Raw genomic sequence first — 21,557 nt, 5'->3', positions numbered from 1 at the left:
GGCCCACCGGGGGATTGCTCTGTCACCCTATGGGCCAGTCCGAGCCTGCTTACAAGACCAGATACATTTTCCTTTGTTAAAGGATTACATTAAAATCAGATGCTAGACGGCGGCTTCATAAGGAATGCGCTTTTTTTTTTTTTTTTTGCGCGCCCATAAACATGAACTGGCGAGTCTCATCCGACACAAGGTATTCAAGGAGTGATACCTTTTCTCTGCTAACCAGAGAAATTATATTTGCAAGCTTTCAAGGCTCAGGTGGCCCCTTCAATCCGACACATGGAAGACACTAGCGCAGGCTGTGATTTTTTTAAAAATATAATTGCTCATTTGCCCCTCCCCGTTGACTAACATCCGCCCGAAAATACGCTGGTGTGAACCTACCCTAATACTCATTTTATTATCTCCAGTAAGAATATGCCGGTGCTATAGAAATAAAAACGATTATTATTATTATTGTTTGTAAATAAGTGATGGTTCTTATTTACACCAGGGAATAAATATTCCATGTGATGATAAACAATGTGACCCCATAGTATCAGGATTGGCACAGGGGGTTACTGTGTTTCTTCTCCTCTTGACCTGATACCTGTGGAGCAACAGAGTATCCTTGTCAGCAGTGTCCTGGAGGCTGGGGGTCCTCCTCTGAGACCCCCCCAATGGATGCAGGTCATAGCTGGTATCTGCATTGCCTGGCTGTGTCAGCAGCAGCCTCCTGTGTGTCTCACACACTTCCAGGCACACACACACACACACACACACACACACACTGTGACGTCTTTTGTGCATTTCCTGCATTACAAGGAGAGGGGAGGAGGAGAAGGTTGGGGGGGTGTTACTAGTCATCAGCAGCACCACCACCAGCACCAGCCTCCAGCCTCAGCAGCTCCTGCCAGCCCAGCCCAGGCTCATGTCTATTCCATGGGAGCAGCTGGAGCCGTCCCTGGGGAGGAGGTGAGCGCGACCCCCGTCCTGCCGCGGATGTGAGCTGCTGCTCGCCTGTGTTGTGCGCGGACTCAGTGGAGGACTGCGGCTGCTCCGTTCGCTCTGCGGGAAGCTTCAGGAGGCTCCTGGCTGCAGCCTCACATCTGCATGGAGGGTCCCAGACGGTAGGTAGAGAGAGGACAGCACAGCACCCTTCACCAGGCCGGAGCAGGGATTACATGAGGATCTCCAGAGCCTCAGCCTGCAAGAAGAGGACGCCTTCCCTCCCCACTCCCCTCCTTCCTTGTTTTCCGTTAGAAATCCCTGGATTGAGTGGGAGTGAGCAACAGATCACATTGGATCTCCATTGATTGAGGTGGATCGGCTCTCTGATTAACCCTGTAACCCCCCCTTCCCCTCTCGCTAAGCCATGGTGGTCTTCAATGGCTTGCTGAAGATTAGGATCTGCGAAGCTGTGAACCTGAAGCCCACAGCTTGGTCCCTGAGACATGCGGTGGGACCCAGACCCCAGACCTTCCTGCTGGACCCTTACATCGCAGTCAATGTGGATGACTCCAGGATAGGGCAGACCTCCACCAAGGCGAAGACCAACAGTCCAGCTTGGCACGATGACTTCTCCACGGATGTCTCCAATGGTAGGAAGATCGAGTTGGCGGTTTTTCACGATGCCCCCATTGGGTACGATGATTTTGTGGCCAATTGCACCATCCAGTTCGAGGATCTGCTGCAGAATGGGAGCCGGCACTTTGAGGATTGGGTAAGATGATGATGATGCCTGATGCTGGAGTAGGAGGCTTTTATTTTCACACACATGTCCACAAAGCTATTGTTTTACTGCTGGAGTGTGGAGGAAATCATCCAGTGTGGAATGACACGGCCACACATCCCGGCTCTTCCTTCTGCACACTCCACATCTCCCACAGATCAGATACATGGTGGAGGGAAATCTCTGAGAAGCAGGGGATATGCCAGGGACCCTCTGCACGGCTGCGCCCCAGACTCACCCTACTATGGTCATTACATTCATTTATATAGGGCCAACATAGTCCTGATCGATCAAGTCTTGTTTCCGAGCCATACGTGTACCACGTTACCTAAACATGGTATAGAATGGGTTTTCCTAAAAAAAAAAAAACCCTCATGCAGACGTTCTCATTACTGCAAAAATGGAGCCACAATATTGACTAAAAAAATCCACCAGCGCCATCCAAAACCACATAATCCCCCTTCTGTCCATAATAATAGCATTTGTAGGTGACGGACAATAATGGAGCGCCTTTACAGGTTGGGTTGGAGAAAGTGAGTAACCTTAGAGTAAAGTAGCAAATGGATCAATAGGAATTATTTTTCAATATTTTGAATATTTTGTTATCCCCCCCCCCCCAAATTCCATACCGTATTATTGATATTCCCAAATATTCTTTCCCCGTCCCTTTGGCTCAGGTCACCCTTGTTTTAGAGATGATCGCATCTTCTGTAGGTTATGTTGGCTCTATATAAATAAGGTGCTATATAATGGAGCCATTTTTTCTGTTCATATAAATTGTAATCCGTCATGTCTGCAGTTTTCTCCACTTTTTTATTCTTATTATTTTTACAGAACTATGGATGATGGAGACATACTGTTACATAAATAAGCAGGTTTCACATTTTGGAGTGTCGAAAAGCCAAGTGACCACCTACTGTATGTAGCTTTAGGGATAAATGTAGACACTCAAAATTCTTTGTTTTCCAGTGATTGTTTTTCTAGGCTCGGATTGTTGTATCTGAAACTTGGTCTAATATTATTATTGTTTTATTTTTCTTCAATAAATGTATTTATTTTGTGTGTAAATCATGGATTGGACATGAGAACATAAGTGGTGGAAGTGGGTGATTACCAGTGATGGGTCAGGAGGTGGCACGGTGGTAACCTGTGCTTGCCAGTGATGGGTCAGGAGGTGGCACGGTGGTAACCTGTGCTTGCCAGTGATGGGTCAGGAGGTGGCACGGTGGTAACCTGTGCTTGCCAGTGATGGGTCAGGAGGTGGCCCGGTGGTAACCTGTGCTTGCCAGTGATGGGTCAGGAGGTGGGCTGGTGGTAACCTGTGCTTGCCAGTGATGGGTCAGGAGGTGGCACGGTGGTAACCTGTGCTTGCCAGTGATGGGTCAGGAGGTGGCACGGTGGTAACCTGTGCTTGCCAGTGATGGGTCAGGAGGTGGCACGGTGGTAACCTGTGCTTGCCAGTGATGGGTCAGGAGGTGGCACGGTGGTAACCTGTGCTTGCCAGTGATGGGTCAGGAGGTGGCACGGTGGTAACCTGTGCTTGCCAGTGATGGGTCAGGAGGTGGCCCGGTGGTAACCTGTGCTTGCCAGTGATGGGTCAGGAGGTGGGCTGGTGGTAACCTGTGCTTGCTTTTGGTTGTGGAAGGAAATCCTTCTGTAAAATAATGACAGATCTCTTGCTCTTCCGTCTGCTCCCTGTAAAGATGTGTTGAGGACACCAGGGACAAGACTCAACCACCGTGACCCTCTGCCCTGTGTGATAAGCATGGTCATTGGTCAGAGGAATGTGAAGGTTTTGACATCTTTGGTTTGGCGTTGTATACAGACCACATGATATCCGACTTATGTTTATGTTATATATTTACGGTTTATGTGTTTCATTCTGTGTTTCATTCAGTCATGTAAACAATAAATGTGTTTAATTACAGTTTAAATTTATAAAAACACCTAATATTAGGTACCAAAATTAGGAGAAAAATAAAGGATGGAATCTCCAGCGCTGGACTTCAGTTAAAAATTCATCATTTATTGGAAATTCTTAAAATCGGACAGAAAAAAGAATGAATAAGGACATACAGGCAGATGGGGTCTCTGGTGGTCTCCAACAAAAATTAGGAGAAGGGTTTAAAAGCACAAGTTTCTACCCTCAAACAAACAAAAAAAAAAAGATGATCATCAATGTATCTTCCATTCAAACGCCCATGTTGTTGACACCTTGATTTCCAGGTTGTCTGAGCCGTCAGTCTGCCTGATTATGCAGTGATACATTCCCAAGTAATGTTTCTCCGTATAACCAGTCAGGCCTGCCATTCAGGACCCTAGAAAAGCTGGCTGACAACTCTGGTCCATAGTGAATGGAAGGAAAGAAAGGCACATCACAAGCCCCCGCCAAGATGCTTCATTAGGATTTATTCAGAATATGTCATGTCTATAGATTAGTATAGGAATGGAAAAGTAGCGTTCTGGGTTGATACCCTTCATCAGACGTGTTTGTTGTAGTAAATGCTCTGAAAATATGAACGGTCAGGAGCAAAAAGGGAAACCAGGACCGAGTATTGTGTAAAGTGAGTGTTGTGTAAATGGGCATCCTATCCATACTTGGTGGGCTTGTGCAATAGATGGACACTTCACATTATGTCTGATTTTAGCTGTGGGGTCGCTTTCCTAGATTTGCCTTGTCCGTGAAAATTAGACCGCACTCAGATACCAATTTTTTCATGGACCCATTGACTTGCATTGCCGGTTTTGATTCGACCCTCAAATCAAAATCGGACATGTGTCCGCCGACCACTCAGTCTGCGAAAAATAATGGATGTGAATGACCCCGTAGACTATAGGCCCCGTCACACTAAGCGATCTCGCTAGCGAGATCACTGATTTTGTGACACATCAACGATCTCGCCAGCGAGATCGCTGTGTGTGATGGGGATCAGCGACCGGCCCCCCTGCCGGTTTTCGCTGATCGTGCTCGAGCGGCCTGGGCCGTTTTTTGATCGCTGGTCTCCCGCTGGCGAGCGCGCATCGCTGCGTGTGACAGCGAGAGACCAGCGATCAGCGACGCTGGTTGCTAGTGTAAACGTCGGGTATCCAGGAGTCGCGCGGCTCCTAGATACCCGCTGTTTACCTTGGAAACCAGTGTCCAGCGTCGCTGGTCCTGATCGCTGGGGCTGTCTAACGGTGTCCCAGCGATCGCATCATGTCGGATCGTTGGTGGGATCGCTGGGACATCGTTTAGTGTGATCACAGGTACCACAGATAGCACTCATGTGAACGAGCCCTCAGTGTGTTTTATAGGAAAGTATGAAAGGCCTTGGGTATGTTCACACAGTCTTTTAATGTGTATTTTTCTGGCCGAAAAATCCAAGGTAAAAAATACTATCTTTTTTATAAAAAAAAAAAATAAGATTTATTTTTTATGGCAATATTTTTCAATATGGTTTTTGTGCATGCGATGTTTTTTTTTGTTTCTTAGATTAATTCATTAGTGAAATTTAGAGTATTTTTTCAAGAATTGAGTTGTTGCTTTTTTTTATACTTGGGGGAAAAAAAACATCACCATGTCCTGTAAATGAAATCAATAGCAAGCTTGTTCAAAGAGTATTTGAAGAGTTTTTTTTTGTGTGGATTTTGGAGCAGAACATGCTCCAGAATCCTATTGGCCAGTAACCGGACGAACAATAGCAAGAAGAATAGATGGAATCCGTCAGCAGTATTTTGTCATGTAATCTAACAGCAGCATGGTGTAGAGGCAGAGACCTTGATTCCAACGATGTATCACTTAGTTTACTAAGTGATAGAAAGACAGTTTTCTCTGCTGCAGATCTAGCAGAGCTCGGAATGCTGAGCTGTGTATGACCCCACCCACACCACTGATTGGCTGCTTTCTGTGTACACTGTATAATGACAGAAAGCTGCTAATCAATGATGGGGGCATGGTTGGACCAGCAGGCATCAGACACCTAGTCCTGTAGTGATAATCTCCTGTTGATAATACACTGATTTTATTGAAACAGCAAAACACAGCCCAGTAAGTGACACATTGCTAGACTCATGGTCTCTGCCTCTATATCATGGTGCTCGCAGATTATCTAGCAAAAATCCTGCTGATAGATTCATTTAAGAAACAATTCAAACAGACAAAGCCGTATTACATGGGCCGATAATTGGTCAAATGAGCATTAATAGGCAATGATTGGCCCACGTACATAGGGTAGCGGACAACTCTTTAAAAAGCAATATAAAAGATCATCATTATCGTCAGCAGCAAATCTGCTAATGTAGACCATATTGTATTACTAAGTGTTCATACCCCTTTAGTTTTCATCAGACTGTGCGAAAGGGTGTAAAAACTATGTTGTTATCAGGATCCTGACAGCGCCGGCGTACAGCCTCCGCTGAGCAGGGACTCACCCGCACTGTAGGGACCCCTGGGGACAGGAACAGCCAGAAAGTACAGATGCACAGGACCTGAACGCTGAAGGTTAGCAAGCCGGCACAGGACCTACGGTCATGTGACTGCAAGGGGGCGGGGCTTAGCGTCCAGCTTTCAGAGAAGATAGAAAACTAAGAGTTGGGCAAAACGGAGTTCATACACAGTACGGGCAAACGAGATACAGGAGGGATAAACAGACGGGAGGTCAGACAAAGCCAAAGGTCATACACAAGAGGGCGGTGCGGTACCAAAGGAACGAGCAGAGAGTAGTCGAGTCACAAGCAGAGAGTTATACACGAGAGAGCGGTGCGGTAAAAGAGGGTCAGGCAGAACTCGTAACAGGGACAGAACCGGATCACAACCAAACAAGCAACAAGTTATCAGGCACAAGGCACACGTACACAAGAGGTCAACTAACTCAGCCGAGGGCAGGAGTATAACTGACACCGGACCTAGGTCCAGTGAGCACTAAATAGCCTCCTGCTGCCAGAGAGAGGCAGCACAATTAACCCCTGTCTGACCAGGACGGGTCAAAGCGAAACCCCGTCCTGGATCATGACAGTTGTACCATCGATCGACGCTCGTAATGTGCAGACCCGCCTCTAGTCGCCAATCAATGTCTATTTTTATTTGCTACCTGGGTCCGGGATCTCGTTCAGCTTTGCCGTACTGTGTGCACACGCTAAATCTGACATTGTTTTAGACTTTTTTTTATTTGGTTTGTTCTTTTTCTGACTTCTTGCCAGGGCCAAAAGAGACCACCATTGTCAGAGAAGTGAGCGACCAGTGATAGTGCTGTCAACACAACAAATGATAATATGGAGAATTCTTGTTTTTTACCCCAACTTATCCTTACGCTCTTTTATGAGGTATTAAAAAGGGACCTTATTGTCCATTGTGACCAATCGGAGCTCCAGTCTCAAAACACCATTTATTATTTTACGCTATTAAATATACAGCATGTTCAACGTGAAGTCCCAGAGGGCGTCAGATCTGCTGCCATCGGACACAGTTTTTTGCTAGATTCGTCTCTAATGCTGACCGTGAATAAAACCTTTCATTTCATTTGTTATTGCCATAGCTCATGTCATTTTTATGCTCGGAATTGGAGACTTGTTTTTCGGGGTCCTGATATTTGGACGATTCAGTTAAAATAATTCTATTCCCTCTGTATGGTCAGAAAAAGTTCTTCAGTTACGTCTTGCAGTCCAGGGACCGATAGCGATGTGAGGACACTCCATGTTCGACATTGAAAAATTGGATTTTGGTGTTATAGGGTCTGCCCTCTGAAGACAATTTTATGACATATGGACACAATAGAAGGTGGTCCGCCTCTTAGGAGCCCAATATATAAGCCAGGTAATAGAGTCACTCTGATTCAAGCCGTCCTTGTATAACATGAATGGCCTTTTATATGAATTGCTGCCATGTAATACTACATTTTTCATGAAATGGCTCTTAAAAAATTCTGTTCACTGGGTTGCCTGGAGCAGGACCAGTATGGTCAGTTGATCACCCCAAGGGCCAGAGGGTTGTCTCGAAATGCTTGCGATGGAGATACCTCTTTAGTCCTGGATCAGCTTAAAAGGCTTGTCTATCCTTACGATGAAGTTCTCGGCAATGACCACTACATAGTGAATGAAGTTGTGCTGTTCCGGCTATGTTCACTGTCTACATATTTCCTCCAACACTTGGGTGTCAGACCACCATGACCTAATATTGATGACCTATCCCAAAGTTCCCCATACATTTTAGAATAAAGTCAACTTTATCGGTGGGATTGGCCTGATGTCAGGGGCGAGAAGGATCCAGCACTTTGGATTTCCAAGTTGCCTCCAGAGAAATCTCCCATGGAGAGCCCAAGAGTGATCGGTGAATCTAAGGAGGAGTTGGGAGAGATTGCTGTCGGTGAAACGTTCGTGTGGCTGAGAGCTACGTCATGTGTATGGTCAGGGAAGATGAAGGATAGATAGATCATCATCATCATGAGCCTTTTAAAAAAAATCTTCCCTAAAAGAATATGTCTGGCCATTATTAGCTGTATCTATTGCTGGAAAACTGGAGTGAGAACCAATTCGACCATTGAACTTGATGGACCTAGGTCTTTTTTGAACCTATATACGGTAACTATGTAACTCCCATTACTGTAGGATTATCACCCAGTTTTCCATGGCTCTTGAATAGCAAATTGGTCTAGTTATGAGATAATAAATCCCCCACTCCGAAGTGTCACATAATTTAGCAGACTGGTTGTCACTCGTTGCTCCTACATGGGACAACTCACAGATCTGGATTTCCAATAATTGTGATTAATCTTACAACGAAAACGAATGTGCAGGTTATATCTGCGACGGGAGGATATCTGATCTACGACTGAATATCTCCAGAGCCATTTATCCCTAAGGATGGAAACATCGCGGATCCTCATTTACCCCTAGAATGGACAGCTGGTTGGGTCTACTGGCATATTAGATTGTCAGCAGATCCCACCCGAAAACCCGGACTTGTGCCAACAGAAGTCTAATGTGCACTGGCAGTTTAACTTCTGTTTGCAGATGGCACTATGTCAGTATCCACCGAAAGTCTTTAGGCACAAATACATAACTGCAGTTTCAGTTTTTAGATAAATCCTACTTTTTTCCACGGATTTTTTGCTTGTTGAGTTGTAGAGGAGCAAATTTGCTTTTTTTTCTTAAATGCTCTAACCCAACAAATTATATGTCAAAATTACTTTTTTAGGTAAATCAACTCCTTGGTGTCTGGAAGTTCCCATATAACTTAGATTCTTCCATTATATTCAAAATTCTGTAAAAACAAAAAAATGATTATGATGATGAACCTTGACTGAAATGCGGAACTGAAAATTGGACTTCAGATTAATATTGCAGCCCCGTTGTTGCGTCTCGCACTTGTGGTTTGGTCAGTGTAATCTAATCTTTTGAGCCGCAATACAAGACATGGTTATAGCTTCCTGTGACCTAAACCACTGTTTGTGGCTTTGAGCGCTCAGTGTCAGCTGGGAGCTGTAAAGCTTTATTTTACACCTCAATTGGTGTTGACATTGGGAAAGTTTCCATCTTGGAACAAGTGAACTACAATTTGTTAAAAAGTGTTGTCAGACGCCCCTTTGTTATGTGCACTATCAGGGCATCGACAGACATTTAACTATTCCTTTTGGCTGGAAATTGTTGGGATATTTTTGTATGAATGCAAATACATTTTTATTTTTGGCCACTCAAAAATAAAAAAAATGTAATTTCACCAGGTATAAAGTATGTTGAGCAAATGTGGATCCCTATAGCCTTGTGTAACATGGCTCTTCTCTAGATCCCCTTTGGATGACTACAGGCACCTATTGAGGTGAATGGTCTTCTCTACAACTAGATCGTCCCCATGATCGTTGGCTCTGATACAGACTTGAGAATTATGGCAGCAGCAGGAGACAAGTATTATGTTTTGTAGGTGGCAGTGACTGTCTATTAATGCTGTTATGTTAAAAATGAGGATGTGCTAAAAGTGGGGTGTGAACAGAAGTTTTATACGATCAGATTGCACAGATAATGACTACAGCAGGAGAGGAGTGTGCTGATCTTGTGGGAGGCAGCGACCTGTTTTTTCTTGTTGTTATGTGTACTTGGGCAGTGTCATGGAGTGGGCGGAGATAGAACCCCAACTAACCAATTAGATCATGGGAATAATAACAGCAGCAGAAGAAGAGGATGTTGAACTTGTGTAGGGAAGTGACTTAAGGCCATCATATAGACTAGATAACTATCAGCCAAATGACCATTTGTTCATCAGCTCTCTCTCCCAACTTACCCATACAAAAGACCACTCTGCTTGGCCAAGCGCTCTTGTGTTCTCTACGAGAGACCCCTGGAAGACACCTTCGGCAGAGGTTTATACCCAGGAGAACAAAATGATCAACCATTGAAATTCAAGAGGCCAAATCCTTCTCTCCCTCAACATTGTTGTTGGATTTGGGAGACCCCATAGACTGTTGTTCAATCCCACCGATATCAGCGGGTTCAGTCAAGTTTAGTCTATGGGGGCTTTGATATTTCCTTGTGATCATGTACCTTTTATAAGTAGAAGTCTTCCAGATTTTTTTTTTTTTCATAAAGGAAGATATTTTGCTTACTTTAGCTTATGTTTTTTTTGTAAGCGAGTGATGCAGACGGATGCCATGGTGACACTGCATGGGCTGCAACCTCTGCAATTACATCTCTAATTTTCCTTTCATCAATAACAATGCCCAATTACATTTATTTCACCCTAGGACTATAGATCTGCATAGTGTTTTTATAGTTTTAGGATGCGGACTAATTTAACTCTTCCGCTACCAATTATATTACTGTTGCTGTTTCCATTTTCACAATGGACTTTATTGTATCAGAGACTATTGTATAATTTATACTTAAATATATTTATATGTAAATATTCAGGTACTGAGTTGCCCTGGTAATATTTAGTGAAAACTTACGAGTGTTTCATTTCCCTGCAGCTCTACCACAGGGAAATTAAACTTCCCATTTACATCAATGTGCTGTCTTTATAATGCACGCGAGATGTGCTAGATAGCTGCTCTGAATTCTGGCTGCAATATAAGTAGTCACCCCCTCCTCTCCCTTTATGTGATCCAAATTGTGTAATGCAGTATCTTACTATGGAAATTCATTTCAGTCGTAGGCTCACAGTATCAGGCAGTGGAGATGAATATACTCATTGTCCCATTTCAGCCTATTGTTAAATTGCAAATTGAAATGTTTTGACAATATGCAGTTTATACCGAGGGAATACTATTACGGTATATCAATTTGTTTGAGGCTCTAAGGCTGGGACTGCAACACGATTTTGGCCTCCATACAGGTCGTGCAAGCAAAAATGGGACCGTGTCACTACATCGTAGAATAATGCAAGTGAGTGGGGTGGCATTGTGACCCGTAAGGTACCACGACAAGCAAATTGCAAAAAGTTTGAACCAGTTGGATTTTTTGTGACTTGCATGTTGTGGTCGCTGTACCTCTCGGGTTGCATTCACCTGCATCATGTAGCACCGGCGTAGAGAGATTTTTGTCCACACAACTTTTGTTACTTCCTCAATTGCCTTCTAGGCACAGCTTTAATATGTATTGACACTCCAGTTATTTCAGATACCCTATTAAGGAATTTGAATCTAATGATGGGGGTCCCACAATCAGGACACTTATCTATTAGCTAGGACCCAACACATCTTTATATTTCATGGACATCCCATATGCAAGCTGTCTGAAGAAGGTCTTTTCGACTGAAAAGTCATTGTTTTTTTGATTGCTTTGCTAATAAATCTGATATTATTTTCCTGGAACTTGAGTTCCGGATTCTTTCTTCACTGAGTGGTATCTTATCCTGGCACGGTATTATTATACAGAGTGACGTACATCCTATCTATATTAAGTAAAATACCGTAGGTTACCTGCATTTTTTCGAATACACAGCGTCAAAAAGTCACCAAAAGCTCATCATGGGATCGTAGCCCAAATGCTCGATGATCAGCTTATTGTAAGGGAGTTTTTCTGAAAACTGGTGTCTGAAACTGAACACAGCTTTGATTATTGATAGGCTCACCTTAGTGAGATGGATTCAATAAGCCTCAGGTCCAGGTGGGCACATGGACCCTGGATGTTGGTGTAGCAGGCAGGAAGGCACGTGAGGAGTGAGGACTTAGAGCACTGGAGGCCACAGGAGGACAGATGCAGAGAGAACGCGGGAAAGTCTGAAGCAACAAAAACAGCAGGTATTCAGGGTCACAAGGCTCACAAGCAGTGCTGTGGAGTCGGAGTGGTAGAGTTGGAGTCGGAGTTTGTGTCCATTTTGGTGGCGTTGGGAGTTCAAATGGGAGGTTTGGCTTACCGACTCCACAGCCCTGGTCACAAGGCCGATGCAGACCAGGAACTGATAGAGGAGCACCGCAAACAGGACTATGAGTCTTACATAAATTGCTTAAGATAGTTTGTAGATACAGCTCACCCCATCCAATACATGTATGTTGTTCAGTCTGGTTTCCTGGGCAGTCCGCTCCACTGGACACGGATAAAGCTTGTGAGGAATCAAGCAGCTTTATTCAAAGTTGTGAAAAGCGAATTAAAAGCAATAATACTTTATTATGACTTCATTAAAAGAGCATGAGCATAAAAAATGTACTGACGCAGTTCAAGTCTAGCTGACTCTTAATCGTAGATTTGACTCGAAACGTATCAGTATCTTTTTTTATGCCAATGTTATTTTAATTAAGTTTACGAGAAAAAAAATTAAAACGCCAGTATTATTATTTTTTGGTCGCCGCAACATTGCAATTAAATGCAATAACAGGTGCTCAAAACATCGTATCTCCCTACCCCAAAATGGCATCTATAAAAACATCAGCTCGGTACGAAAAAAAATAAGCCCTTACCCAACCCGAAAAATGGAGACGTTACAGGTCTTGGAAAATGGTGCCTTTTTTTTATAAACATTGTATTATTTTTTCACCACTTAAATAAAAAAAGAACCTAGACATGTTTGGTATCTCCAAACTCGTAATGACTTGGAGAATCATAATCGAAGGTCAGTTTTAGCATTTAGTGAAAATGATAAAAAAAAAAAAAACCTAGCTGTGGAATTGCACTTTTTTTTTTTGCAATTTCACTGCGCTTGGAATTTTTTCCCCATTTTCCAGTACACTAAATGGTAAAACCAATGGTGCCATTCAAAATTACAACCCGTCCCATAAGAAACAAACCTTCACATGGCCATATTGTTTTAAAAATAAAAAAGTTATGGCTCTGGGAAGAAGGGGAGCAGAAAACAATAGTGCAAAAAAAGTGGAAAATCCCAAAGTGGTGAAGGGGTTAATGCATACAATTTACTAATATACACATGTTAAAAATAGTGTCCTAAGCTTTAAGATATACAGCGGGGGAAATAAGTATTTGATCTTTTGCTGATTTTGTAAGTTTGCCTACTGACAAAGACATGATCGGTCTATAATTTTAAGGGTAGGTTAATTTTAACATTGAGAGATAGAATATCAAAAATAAAATCCAGAAAATCACATTGTATAAATTATATAAATTTATTTGCACTTTGTATTGAGAAATAAGGATTTGATTCCTCTGGCAAACAAGACTTAATACTTGGTGGTAAAACCCTTGTTGGCAAGCACAGCAGTCAGACTTTTTTTTGTAGTTGATGATGAGGTTTGCGCACATGTCAGAAGGAATTTTGGTCCACTCTTCTTTGAAGATCATCTCTAAATCATTTCGATTTTGAGGCTGTCGCTTGGCAACTTCGAGCTTCAACTCCCTCCATAAGTTTTCTATGGGATTAAGGTTCGGAGACTGGCTAGGCCACTCCATGACCTTAATGTGCTTCCTTTTGAGCCACTCCTTTGTTGCCTTGGATGGTTTGGGTCATTGTCTTGCTGGAAGACCCAACCACAATCCATTTTTAATGTCCTGGCAGAGGGAAAGAAGTTGTCACTCAGGATTTTACGGTACTTGGCTCCATCCATTCTCCCATTGATGCAGTGAAGTAGTCCTGTGCCCTTAGCAGAGAAACAATGCCAAAACATAATGTTTCCACCTCCATGCTTGACAGTGGGGACGGTGTTCTTTGGGTCATAGGCAGCATTTCTCTTCCTTCAAACAGTTGAATTAATGGAAAAGACCTCAATTTTTGTCTCCTCTGACCACAGCATCTTCTCCCAATCACTCACAGAATCATCCAGGCGTTCATTGGCAAACTTCAGATGGGCCTGCACATGTGCCTTCTTGAGCAGGGGGACCTTGCGGGCACTGCAGGATTTTAAACCTTTATGGCGTAATGTATTCCCAATGGTTTTTTCGTGACTGTGGACCCAGATGCCTTGGAATCATTACAAGTTCCCCCTGTGTAGTTTTAGGTTGATCTCTCACCTTCCTCATGATCAAGGATACCCCACGAGGTGAGATTTTGAATGGTACCCCAGATCGATGTTGATTAAGGCTATGTGCCCACTTTGCGTGTTAAAACGCACACCAAAAACCGGACTCCTTCCCAGAAATTGCGCGTTTTTTCCGCGCGATTTCATCGCGATTTTGCCGCGATTTTCGTGTGCGATATCCAAGCACTTTCCAAGCGATTTGAAGCATCGCTTGGAAAGTGATTGACAGGTTGGTCACACTCGTCAAACATAGTGTTTGACAAGTGTGACCAGGTTTTTACTATTGAGGCTGCCTATGCGGCATCAATAGTAAAAGATAGAATGTTAAAATGCTAAAAAAATAAAAAAATCGGGGTATATTTACCTTCCGGCGTCCCGCGCTGCCATCCCGGGCCTCAGCGTTCCCAGTAATGCCTTGCGAGACCTGTGATGACGTTGGTCTTGCGTTACTATAGCGATCTCGCGAGACCGCTAGAGTCACGCGAGACTACGTCTCACAGGACCGTGCCGCAAGGCATTACTTGGAACGCTTAGGCCGGGAATGCAGCGCGGGACGCCGGAAGGTAAATATACCCCGATTTTTTATTTTTTATTCTATTTTTTACAGGGGTATGGTGCCCAGGGCCTGGAGGACAGTCTCCTCTCCTCCACACCGTGGGTACCAACCGCACATGAGACGCTTAACTTCCCGCATGGTGGGCATAGCCACATGCGGGAAGTAAGCGATTCTCATGCATTCCTATGGGTGCGGAATCGCGGCAATTCTTTGCGATTCCGCACAAAAGAATGAGCATGCTGCGATTTTTTCCGCGATGCGATTGCGCCGCGGAAAAAAGCGCAGCATTAGCACAGCATGTGCGGAATACCATAGGGATGCATGGGGGGCGTTCTGTACAAGATTTTTAAACGTTTTCGCTGCGGTTTTGCGCCGAAAATAGCGGCAAAAACACTTAAAAATTGCTACGTGGGCACACAGCCTTCAATTTTCTTACTATTGCACCAACAGTTGTCTCCTTCTCACCCAGCGTCTTACTTATGGTTTTGTAGCCCATTCCAGCTTTGTGCAGCTCTATGACCTTGTCCCTGACATACTCTTTGGTCTTGCCCATAATGTAGAGGTTAGAGTCTGACTGATTAACCTCTTCACGACCGCCCACAGTAGATAAACGTTGGCGCTTGCTGGGCTTTGTGCAGCGCCGACGTTTATCTACTGTCAGCGGTTTTGTGCCCCCCGGGACCCCCACATACCTTACAACGCGGGGATCCCGGTGCGCAATGCATGCTGGGACCCCCGACGTCATCGAGACCTGATTGGTTCAGGTCCCGATGACGTCAGCGTCACAGCAGCCAATGGGAGCGATCGCTGGGAAAGCTGCTTGTTTCCCGGCGATCTCCCTCATTGTAACGCGGCTTCTCCCTCTGATCTAACACTGACAGCTGATCAGAGGTGAAGCAGCGTTATTGTGTGACTAGATCGCTGCCTGGCACAGCTGATCGCTGCCTGGCACAGCTGTGCCAGGCAGCGATCTTGTCACACAGTAACGCTGCTTCACCTCTGATCATCTGTCATTGTGAGATCAGAGGAGAAGTCGCGTTATTATGTGCCAGGCAGCGATCTTGTCACATAGTAACGCTGCTTCTCCTCTGATCTCACACTGACAGATGATCAGAGGTGAAGTGGCGTTACTATGAGTCAGATCGCAGGGCAGCGATCTTGTGACAAAAATTAAAAAAAAAGTAAAAAAAAAAAAATGCAGGGGCTAGGGCTAGGGTTAGGGTTAGGGTTAGGGCTAGGGTTAGGGTTAGGGCTAGGGCTAGGGTTAGGGTTAGGGCTAGGGCTAGGGCTGGGATTAAGGTTATGGGTGTGTTGGTGTTAGGTTTGTGGTTAGGGTTATGGTTAGGGCTGAGATTAGGGTTAGGGGTGTGTTGGGGTTAGGGTTGGAATTAGAATTGGGGGTTTCCACTGTTTAGGTACATCAGGGGCTCTGTAAATGCAATATGACGCCCGCAGACCATTCCATCAAAGTCTGCATTTCAGAACGTCACTACTTCCCTTCCGAGCCCCACTGTGTGCCCAAACAGTAGTTTTCTCCCACATATGGGGTACCAGCGTACTCAGGACTCAGGACAAATTGGACAACAACTCTTAGGGTCCAATTTCTTCCGTTACCCTTGTGAAAATAAAAATTGGGGGCTAAAAGATCATTTTTGTGGAAAAAAAATGATTTTTTTATTTTCACGCCTCTACATTATAAACTTTACTGAAACACTTGGGGGTTCAAAGTGCTCACCACACATCTATATAAGTTCCTTGGGGGGTCTAGTTTCCAAAATGGGGTCACTTGTGGGGGGTTTCCACTGTTTAGGTACATCAGGGGCTCTGCAAACGCAACATGACACCCACAGACCATTCCATCAAAGTCTGCATTTCAGAACGTCACTACTTCCCTTCCGAGCCCCACCGTGTGCCCAAACAGTAGTTTTCTCCAACATATGGCGTACCAGCGTACTCAGGACAAATTGGACAACAACTCTTAGGGTCCAATTTCTCCTGTTACCCTTGTGAAAATAAAAATTGGGGGCTAAAAGATCATTTTTGTGGAAAAAAAAATGATTTTTTTATTTTCACGCCTCTACATTATAAACTTTACTGAAACACTTGGGGGTTCAAAGTGCTCACCACACATCTATATAAGTTCCTTGGGGTGTCTAGTTTCCAAAATGGGGTCACTTGTGGGGGGTTGCCACTGTTTAGGTACATCAGGGGCTCTGCAAACGCGACATGACACCCGCAGACCATTCCATCAAAGTCTGCATTTCAGAACGTCACTACTTCCCTTCCGAGCCCCACCGTGTGCCCAAACAGTAGTTTTCTCCAACATATGGCGTACCAGCGTACTCAGGACAAATTGGACAACAACTCTTAGGGTCCAATTTCTCCTGTTACCCTTGTGAAAATAAAAATTGGGGACTAAAAGATCATTTTTGTGGAAAAAAAATGATTTTTTTTATTTTCACGGCTCTACATTATAAACTTTAGTGAAACACTTGGGGGTTCAAAGTGCTCACCACACATCTTGATAAGTCCCTTGGGGGGGTCTAATTTCCAAAATGGGGTCACTTGTGGGGGGTTTCCACTGTTTAGGTACATCAGGGGCTCTCCAAATGCGACATGGCATCCGATCTCAATTCCAGCCAATTCTGCATTGAAAAAGTCAAACGGCACTCCTTCCGTTCTGAGCTCTGCCGTGTGCTCAAACAGTGGTTTAGCCCCACATACGGGGTATTGGCGTATTCGGGAGAAATTGCACAAAAAAGTTAGTGGTTCATTTTCTCTTTCTACACTTGTGAAAATAAAAAAAAATGGTTTTGAAGTAAAATGTTTGTGAAAAAAAGTTAAATGTTTATTTTTTTCTTCCATATTCCATTCATTCATGTGAAGCACCTTAAGGGTTAATAAACTTCTTGAATGTGGTTTTGAGTACATTGAGAGATGCAGTTTTTAGAATGGTGTCAATTTTGGGTATTTTCTGTCATATTGACCCCCCAAACTCACTTCAAATGTGAGGTGGTCCCTAAAAAAAATGGTGTTGCAAATTTTGTTGTAAAAATGAGAAATCGCTGGTCAACTTTTAACCCTTATAACTTCCTAAAAAAAAAAAATTATGTTTCCAAAATTGTGCAGATGTAAAGTAGACATGTGGGAAATGTTATTTTTTAACTATTTTGTGCGATATCACTCTCTGATTTAAGGGCATAAAAATTAAAAGTTTGAAAATTGCAAAATTTTCTAAATTTTTGCCAAATTTTGATTTTTTTAACAAATTAGTGCAGATCATATCTAAAAATTTTTACCACCATCATGAAGTACAATATGTCATGAGAAAACAATGTCAGAATCAGTAGGATCCGTTGAAGCGTTCTAGAGTTATGACCTCATAAAGTGACACTGGTCAGAATTGAAAAAATTGGCCCGGTCACAAAGGCAAAAACAGGCTCGGGTGCGAAGGGGTTAATTGAGTCTGCGGACAGGAGGAGCCTTTTATAAAGGTGACTATGTAAGACAGCTGTCTTTAATGCAGGTAACGAGTTGATTAGGAGCGTCTAACTGGTCTGTAGGAGCCAGAACTCTTATTGGTTGGTAGGGGATCAAATACTTATTTCTCACTGCAAAATGCAAATAAATGTATATAATTTATACAATGTGATTTGCTCAATTTTATTTTTGATATTCTATCTCTCAATGTTAAAATTAACCTACCCTTAAAATTATAGACTGTTCATGTCTTTGTCAGTGGGCAAACTTACAAAATCAGCAAGGGATCAAATACTTATTTCTCCCACTGTAAGTGCCAGTCTCAGGTCTTGGCAGCGCCACTTCCATCTTGTGCTTTAGGCAGAAGATTGTTTACTGTGTGGGCATCTCACCACTGGTGGGTGTGGAAGGGGCTCTTTTTCACAGTCCCCTTCTCTTTTTATGCTGTGACAGAGGACCGGGTCGACCTAGCAATGGAAATTAGCAGAAATGGTCAGGTGCAGAACCAAAACCACAAAATAACACCTAAATATTCCAGATTGATTTGTTTAAAATGATGAACATCTTGTTACAAATGTAAATCAATGGGATGCAAAATTCTAATATATACATTCATGCTCTTTGGCTTTTATGCTAATTTATTTGTTTTGCTATACAGAATGTTTGCTGCGTGGAAATATAATGTCACTCGCATTTGTTTGCTGTGTTCGACGCCCACAGGTCATAGATTTTCATTCCCAGGGTTTGGGAATTGCATATGACTAATTATGAAGCAAAGTACAAGCTGGGCCGCCTGCTGCAGGACATTTGTGGCCGCGCTTGGAATAAAATCCAGAATAAGTGCACAAGTGTGACTGTGTGGATGTGCGCAGGAGCGGTTTTACTCCTTTTTACTTTGCATTTCTAGAAATGATCATGATCGGTAAATGGACCTATGGGAATTGTAGCTGATACTCAAGTCTTTTGGATCCGTCTAATGTAATGTAGCTAAGTGTGGCCATAGACATTAGATATTTCTCGGCACGTTCAGCCATTTGTTTGGGATTCTGCTCACTATATGAAGTCTCTGGGGGGGCTACAGGTATTGTTTGTCAAAGTGCACCCAAATCAACAACCCATGCAGTCAATATCTTATGTCTGCTTGAACCATTTGGCTTTCCTCGCTCAAACATAAAGACCGGTCACTTTCCATAAATAGGGTATATAAATTTTTTCACAATGGGGTAAATGCCGCTGTTCTCCTGAATCCGACGCTGTTTTTCTTTTGTTCCTGCACCTCTCCATTCCTGAGATATGGCCTCCTCTTTCCTATATATAAATCTTTTCTGTCTAGCTAACTGGGTGTGGTCTTCAACAATTCTCTGCGGGAGTTTTCTTTAGGATCACACCCAGTTTGTTAAAAAAAAGAAAGGACAAGAGAGGTAAGAGAGGGCCATATCTTAGTAATGGAAATGCGCAGGAACAAAACAAAAACAGCGCCGGATTCAGGAGAACAACGGCATTTACGCCAGGTAAAATTTTCAAGTGGCACGTGATGGGCCCTCTTTTTAAAGAGGTTGTCTCATCTTAGTTATTTATATACGAAACAAACAGGGCGCATCCACTGTGTGAAACCTTTAAAACACAATTGTAATAGTGAGGCAAGGAGAGACTCACCTGATAAGGTTGTGAGATTTCGGTCACAACACCTATAAACGCATGAAACAGCTGCTGCAGTCTGCACGAGGTCCAAGGCCTTGTAAGTGGAGATGGCTTTAAAGTGCAATAATACACTACGCTGCTGTAGGTATAGTTCAAGAAGCTTTAATGGTGCCTACGCATTTCCTGAGCTATCCCAGCTCACTTCATCAGGGCATCTGCCCTGATGAAGTGAGCTGGGACAGCTCAGGAAATGTGTAGGCACCATTAGGCTGAGTTCACACGTAGCGTTTTTTTCGCGTTTCCGCAGCGGTTTTAACCTCGCGATTTAGCCGCGAAAAATAAGCATCCCATGCATTCCTATGGGATTCTGCAATGCTGTGCTAATGCTGCGGTTTTTACCGCGGCGGAATCGCTTTGCGGTAAAAAACACAGCATGCTCATTAATTTAGCGGAAACACGGCGATCCCGCACCCATAGGAATGCATTGTTCTGCTTACTTTCTGCATGTGGCTGTGCCCACCATGCGAAAAGTAAGCAGAACATTTGCGGATGGTACCCACAGCCCGGAGGAGAGGAGACTGTCCTCCGGACTTTGGGTACCATATCCCTGTAAAAAATAGAATTTAAAATAAAAAATATTGTTATTCTCACCTTCCGACGTCCCGCGCAGCCTTCCCGCCTCTCCACGCTCCCGGTCCCAGTAATCCTTTGTGAGTGATGACGTCCGTTCTCGCGGGATCACGAAGTCTCGCGCGCCGTCATCGCGAATGACCGCGAGACATTGCGATCCCGCGAGAACGGACATCATCGCGGTAATTCGCGCAAAGGATTACTGGGACCGGGAGCGTTGAGAGAGGCGGGAAGGCTGCGCGGGACGTCGGAAGGTGAGAATAACAATATATATTTTTTTCTTATTATTTTTTACATCCTATCTTTTACTATTGATGCCGCATAGGCGGCCTCAATAGTAAAAAGTTGGTCACACTCGTCAAACACTATGTTTGACGAGTGTGACCAACCTGTCAATCAGTTCTCCAAGCGATGCTAGTTTTTCTGCGGGAAAATCGTGGGAATTTAAAATACGATTTTCCCGCGGAATGGAATTTCGGAATTCTCGTGGTAATTTCTGCGAGAGTTCCGTTACGTGTGAACTTAGCCTTAAAGCTTCTTGAAATATACCTACAGCAGCGCAGTGTATTATTGCACTTTAAAGCCATCTCCACTTACAAGTCCTTGGTTATTTATGGCATATTTATGGGATTATGCCACAATTTTCTGATAGATCTGGTTCCCACTGTTGAGACTTGCATCCATCTCTAGATTAATTAATTACTGTGAACGGTTAAACAAATTGAAGATGAAATGATCTCTAAAGGGGCTAAAGTTAAAAATGATACATTTCCTTTGTATTTTAGGCAAAAAATATATATAGTGTCATTTTTTACACATTAGAAGTTACAAAAGGAAAATGTGCCAATGCAAAAGTTTGGACAGCCTGCATGATTAGTACCAAGTAGCACTCCCTTTTGCAAGTATCACAGCTTGTAAACTCTTTTTTGTAGCCAGACAAGAGTGTTACAATTCTTAAAGGGATTTTCATCAATTTTTCCTTGGCAAATTCTTCCAGTTCTGTGAGATTCCTGGGTCGCCTTGCATCCTCTGCTATTTTGAGGTCTAGACACAGATTTTCAATGATGTTCAGATCAGAGGACTATGAGGGCCATTGTAAAACCTTCAGCTTGCGCATTTTGAGGTCGTCTATTATGGATTTTGACATGTGTTTAGGATCATTATC

At 43.6% G+C, this 21,557-nt stretch overlaps 1 protein-coding gene across 3 annotated transcripts in view; it reads left to right on the top strand.

Moving 5' to 3' along the window:
• Nucleotides 1-762: 762 nt before the first annotated feature.
• Nucleotides 763-21,557, top strand: part of PRKCE (protein kinase C epsilon) — a 483,682-nt gene continuing 462,887 nt past the window's right edge. The window contains exon 1 of one of the 3 annotated variants that reach the window (XM_073553989.1): nt 763-1,702. In XM_073553989.1, the coding sequence (XP_073410090.1) occupies nt 1,355-1,702 (348 nt within the window). In that variant the 5' untranslated portion in view covers nt 763-1,354. The remainder of the gene's footprint in view (nt 1,703-21,557) is intronic. The other 2 variants (XM_073553990.1, XM_073553991.1) reach the window with 2 other exon arrangements.

Source organism: Dendrobates tinctorius, unplaced genomic scaffold (genome assembly GCF_039654945.1).
Source record: "Dendrobates tinctorius isolate UK_male_01 unplaced genomic scaffold, ASM3965494v1 ptg000205l, whole genome shotgun sequence".
NCBI classification, from domain to species: Eukaryota; Metazoa; Chordata; class Amphibia; order Anura; family Dendrobatidae; genus Dendrobates; species Dendrobates tinctorius.
Note: the sequence above shows the minus strand (reverse complement) of the source record. Positions and strands in the feature narration are given on the sequence as shown.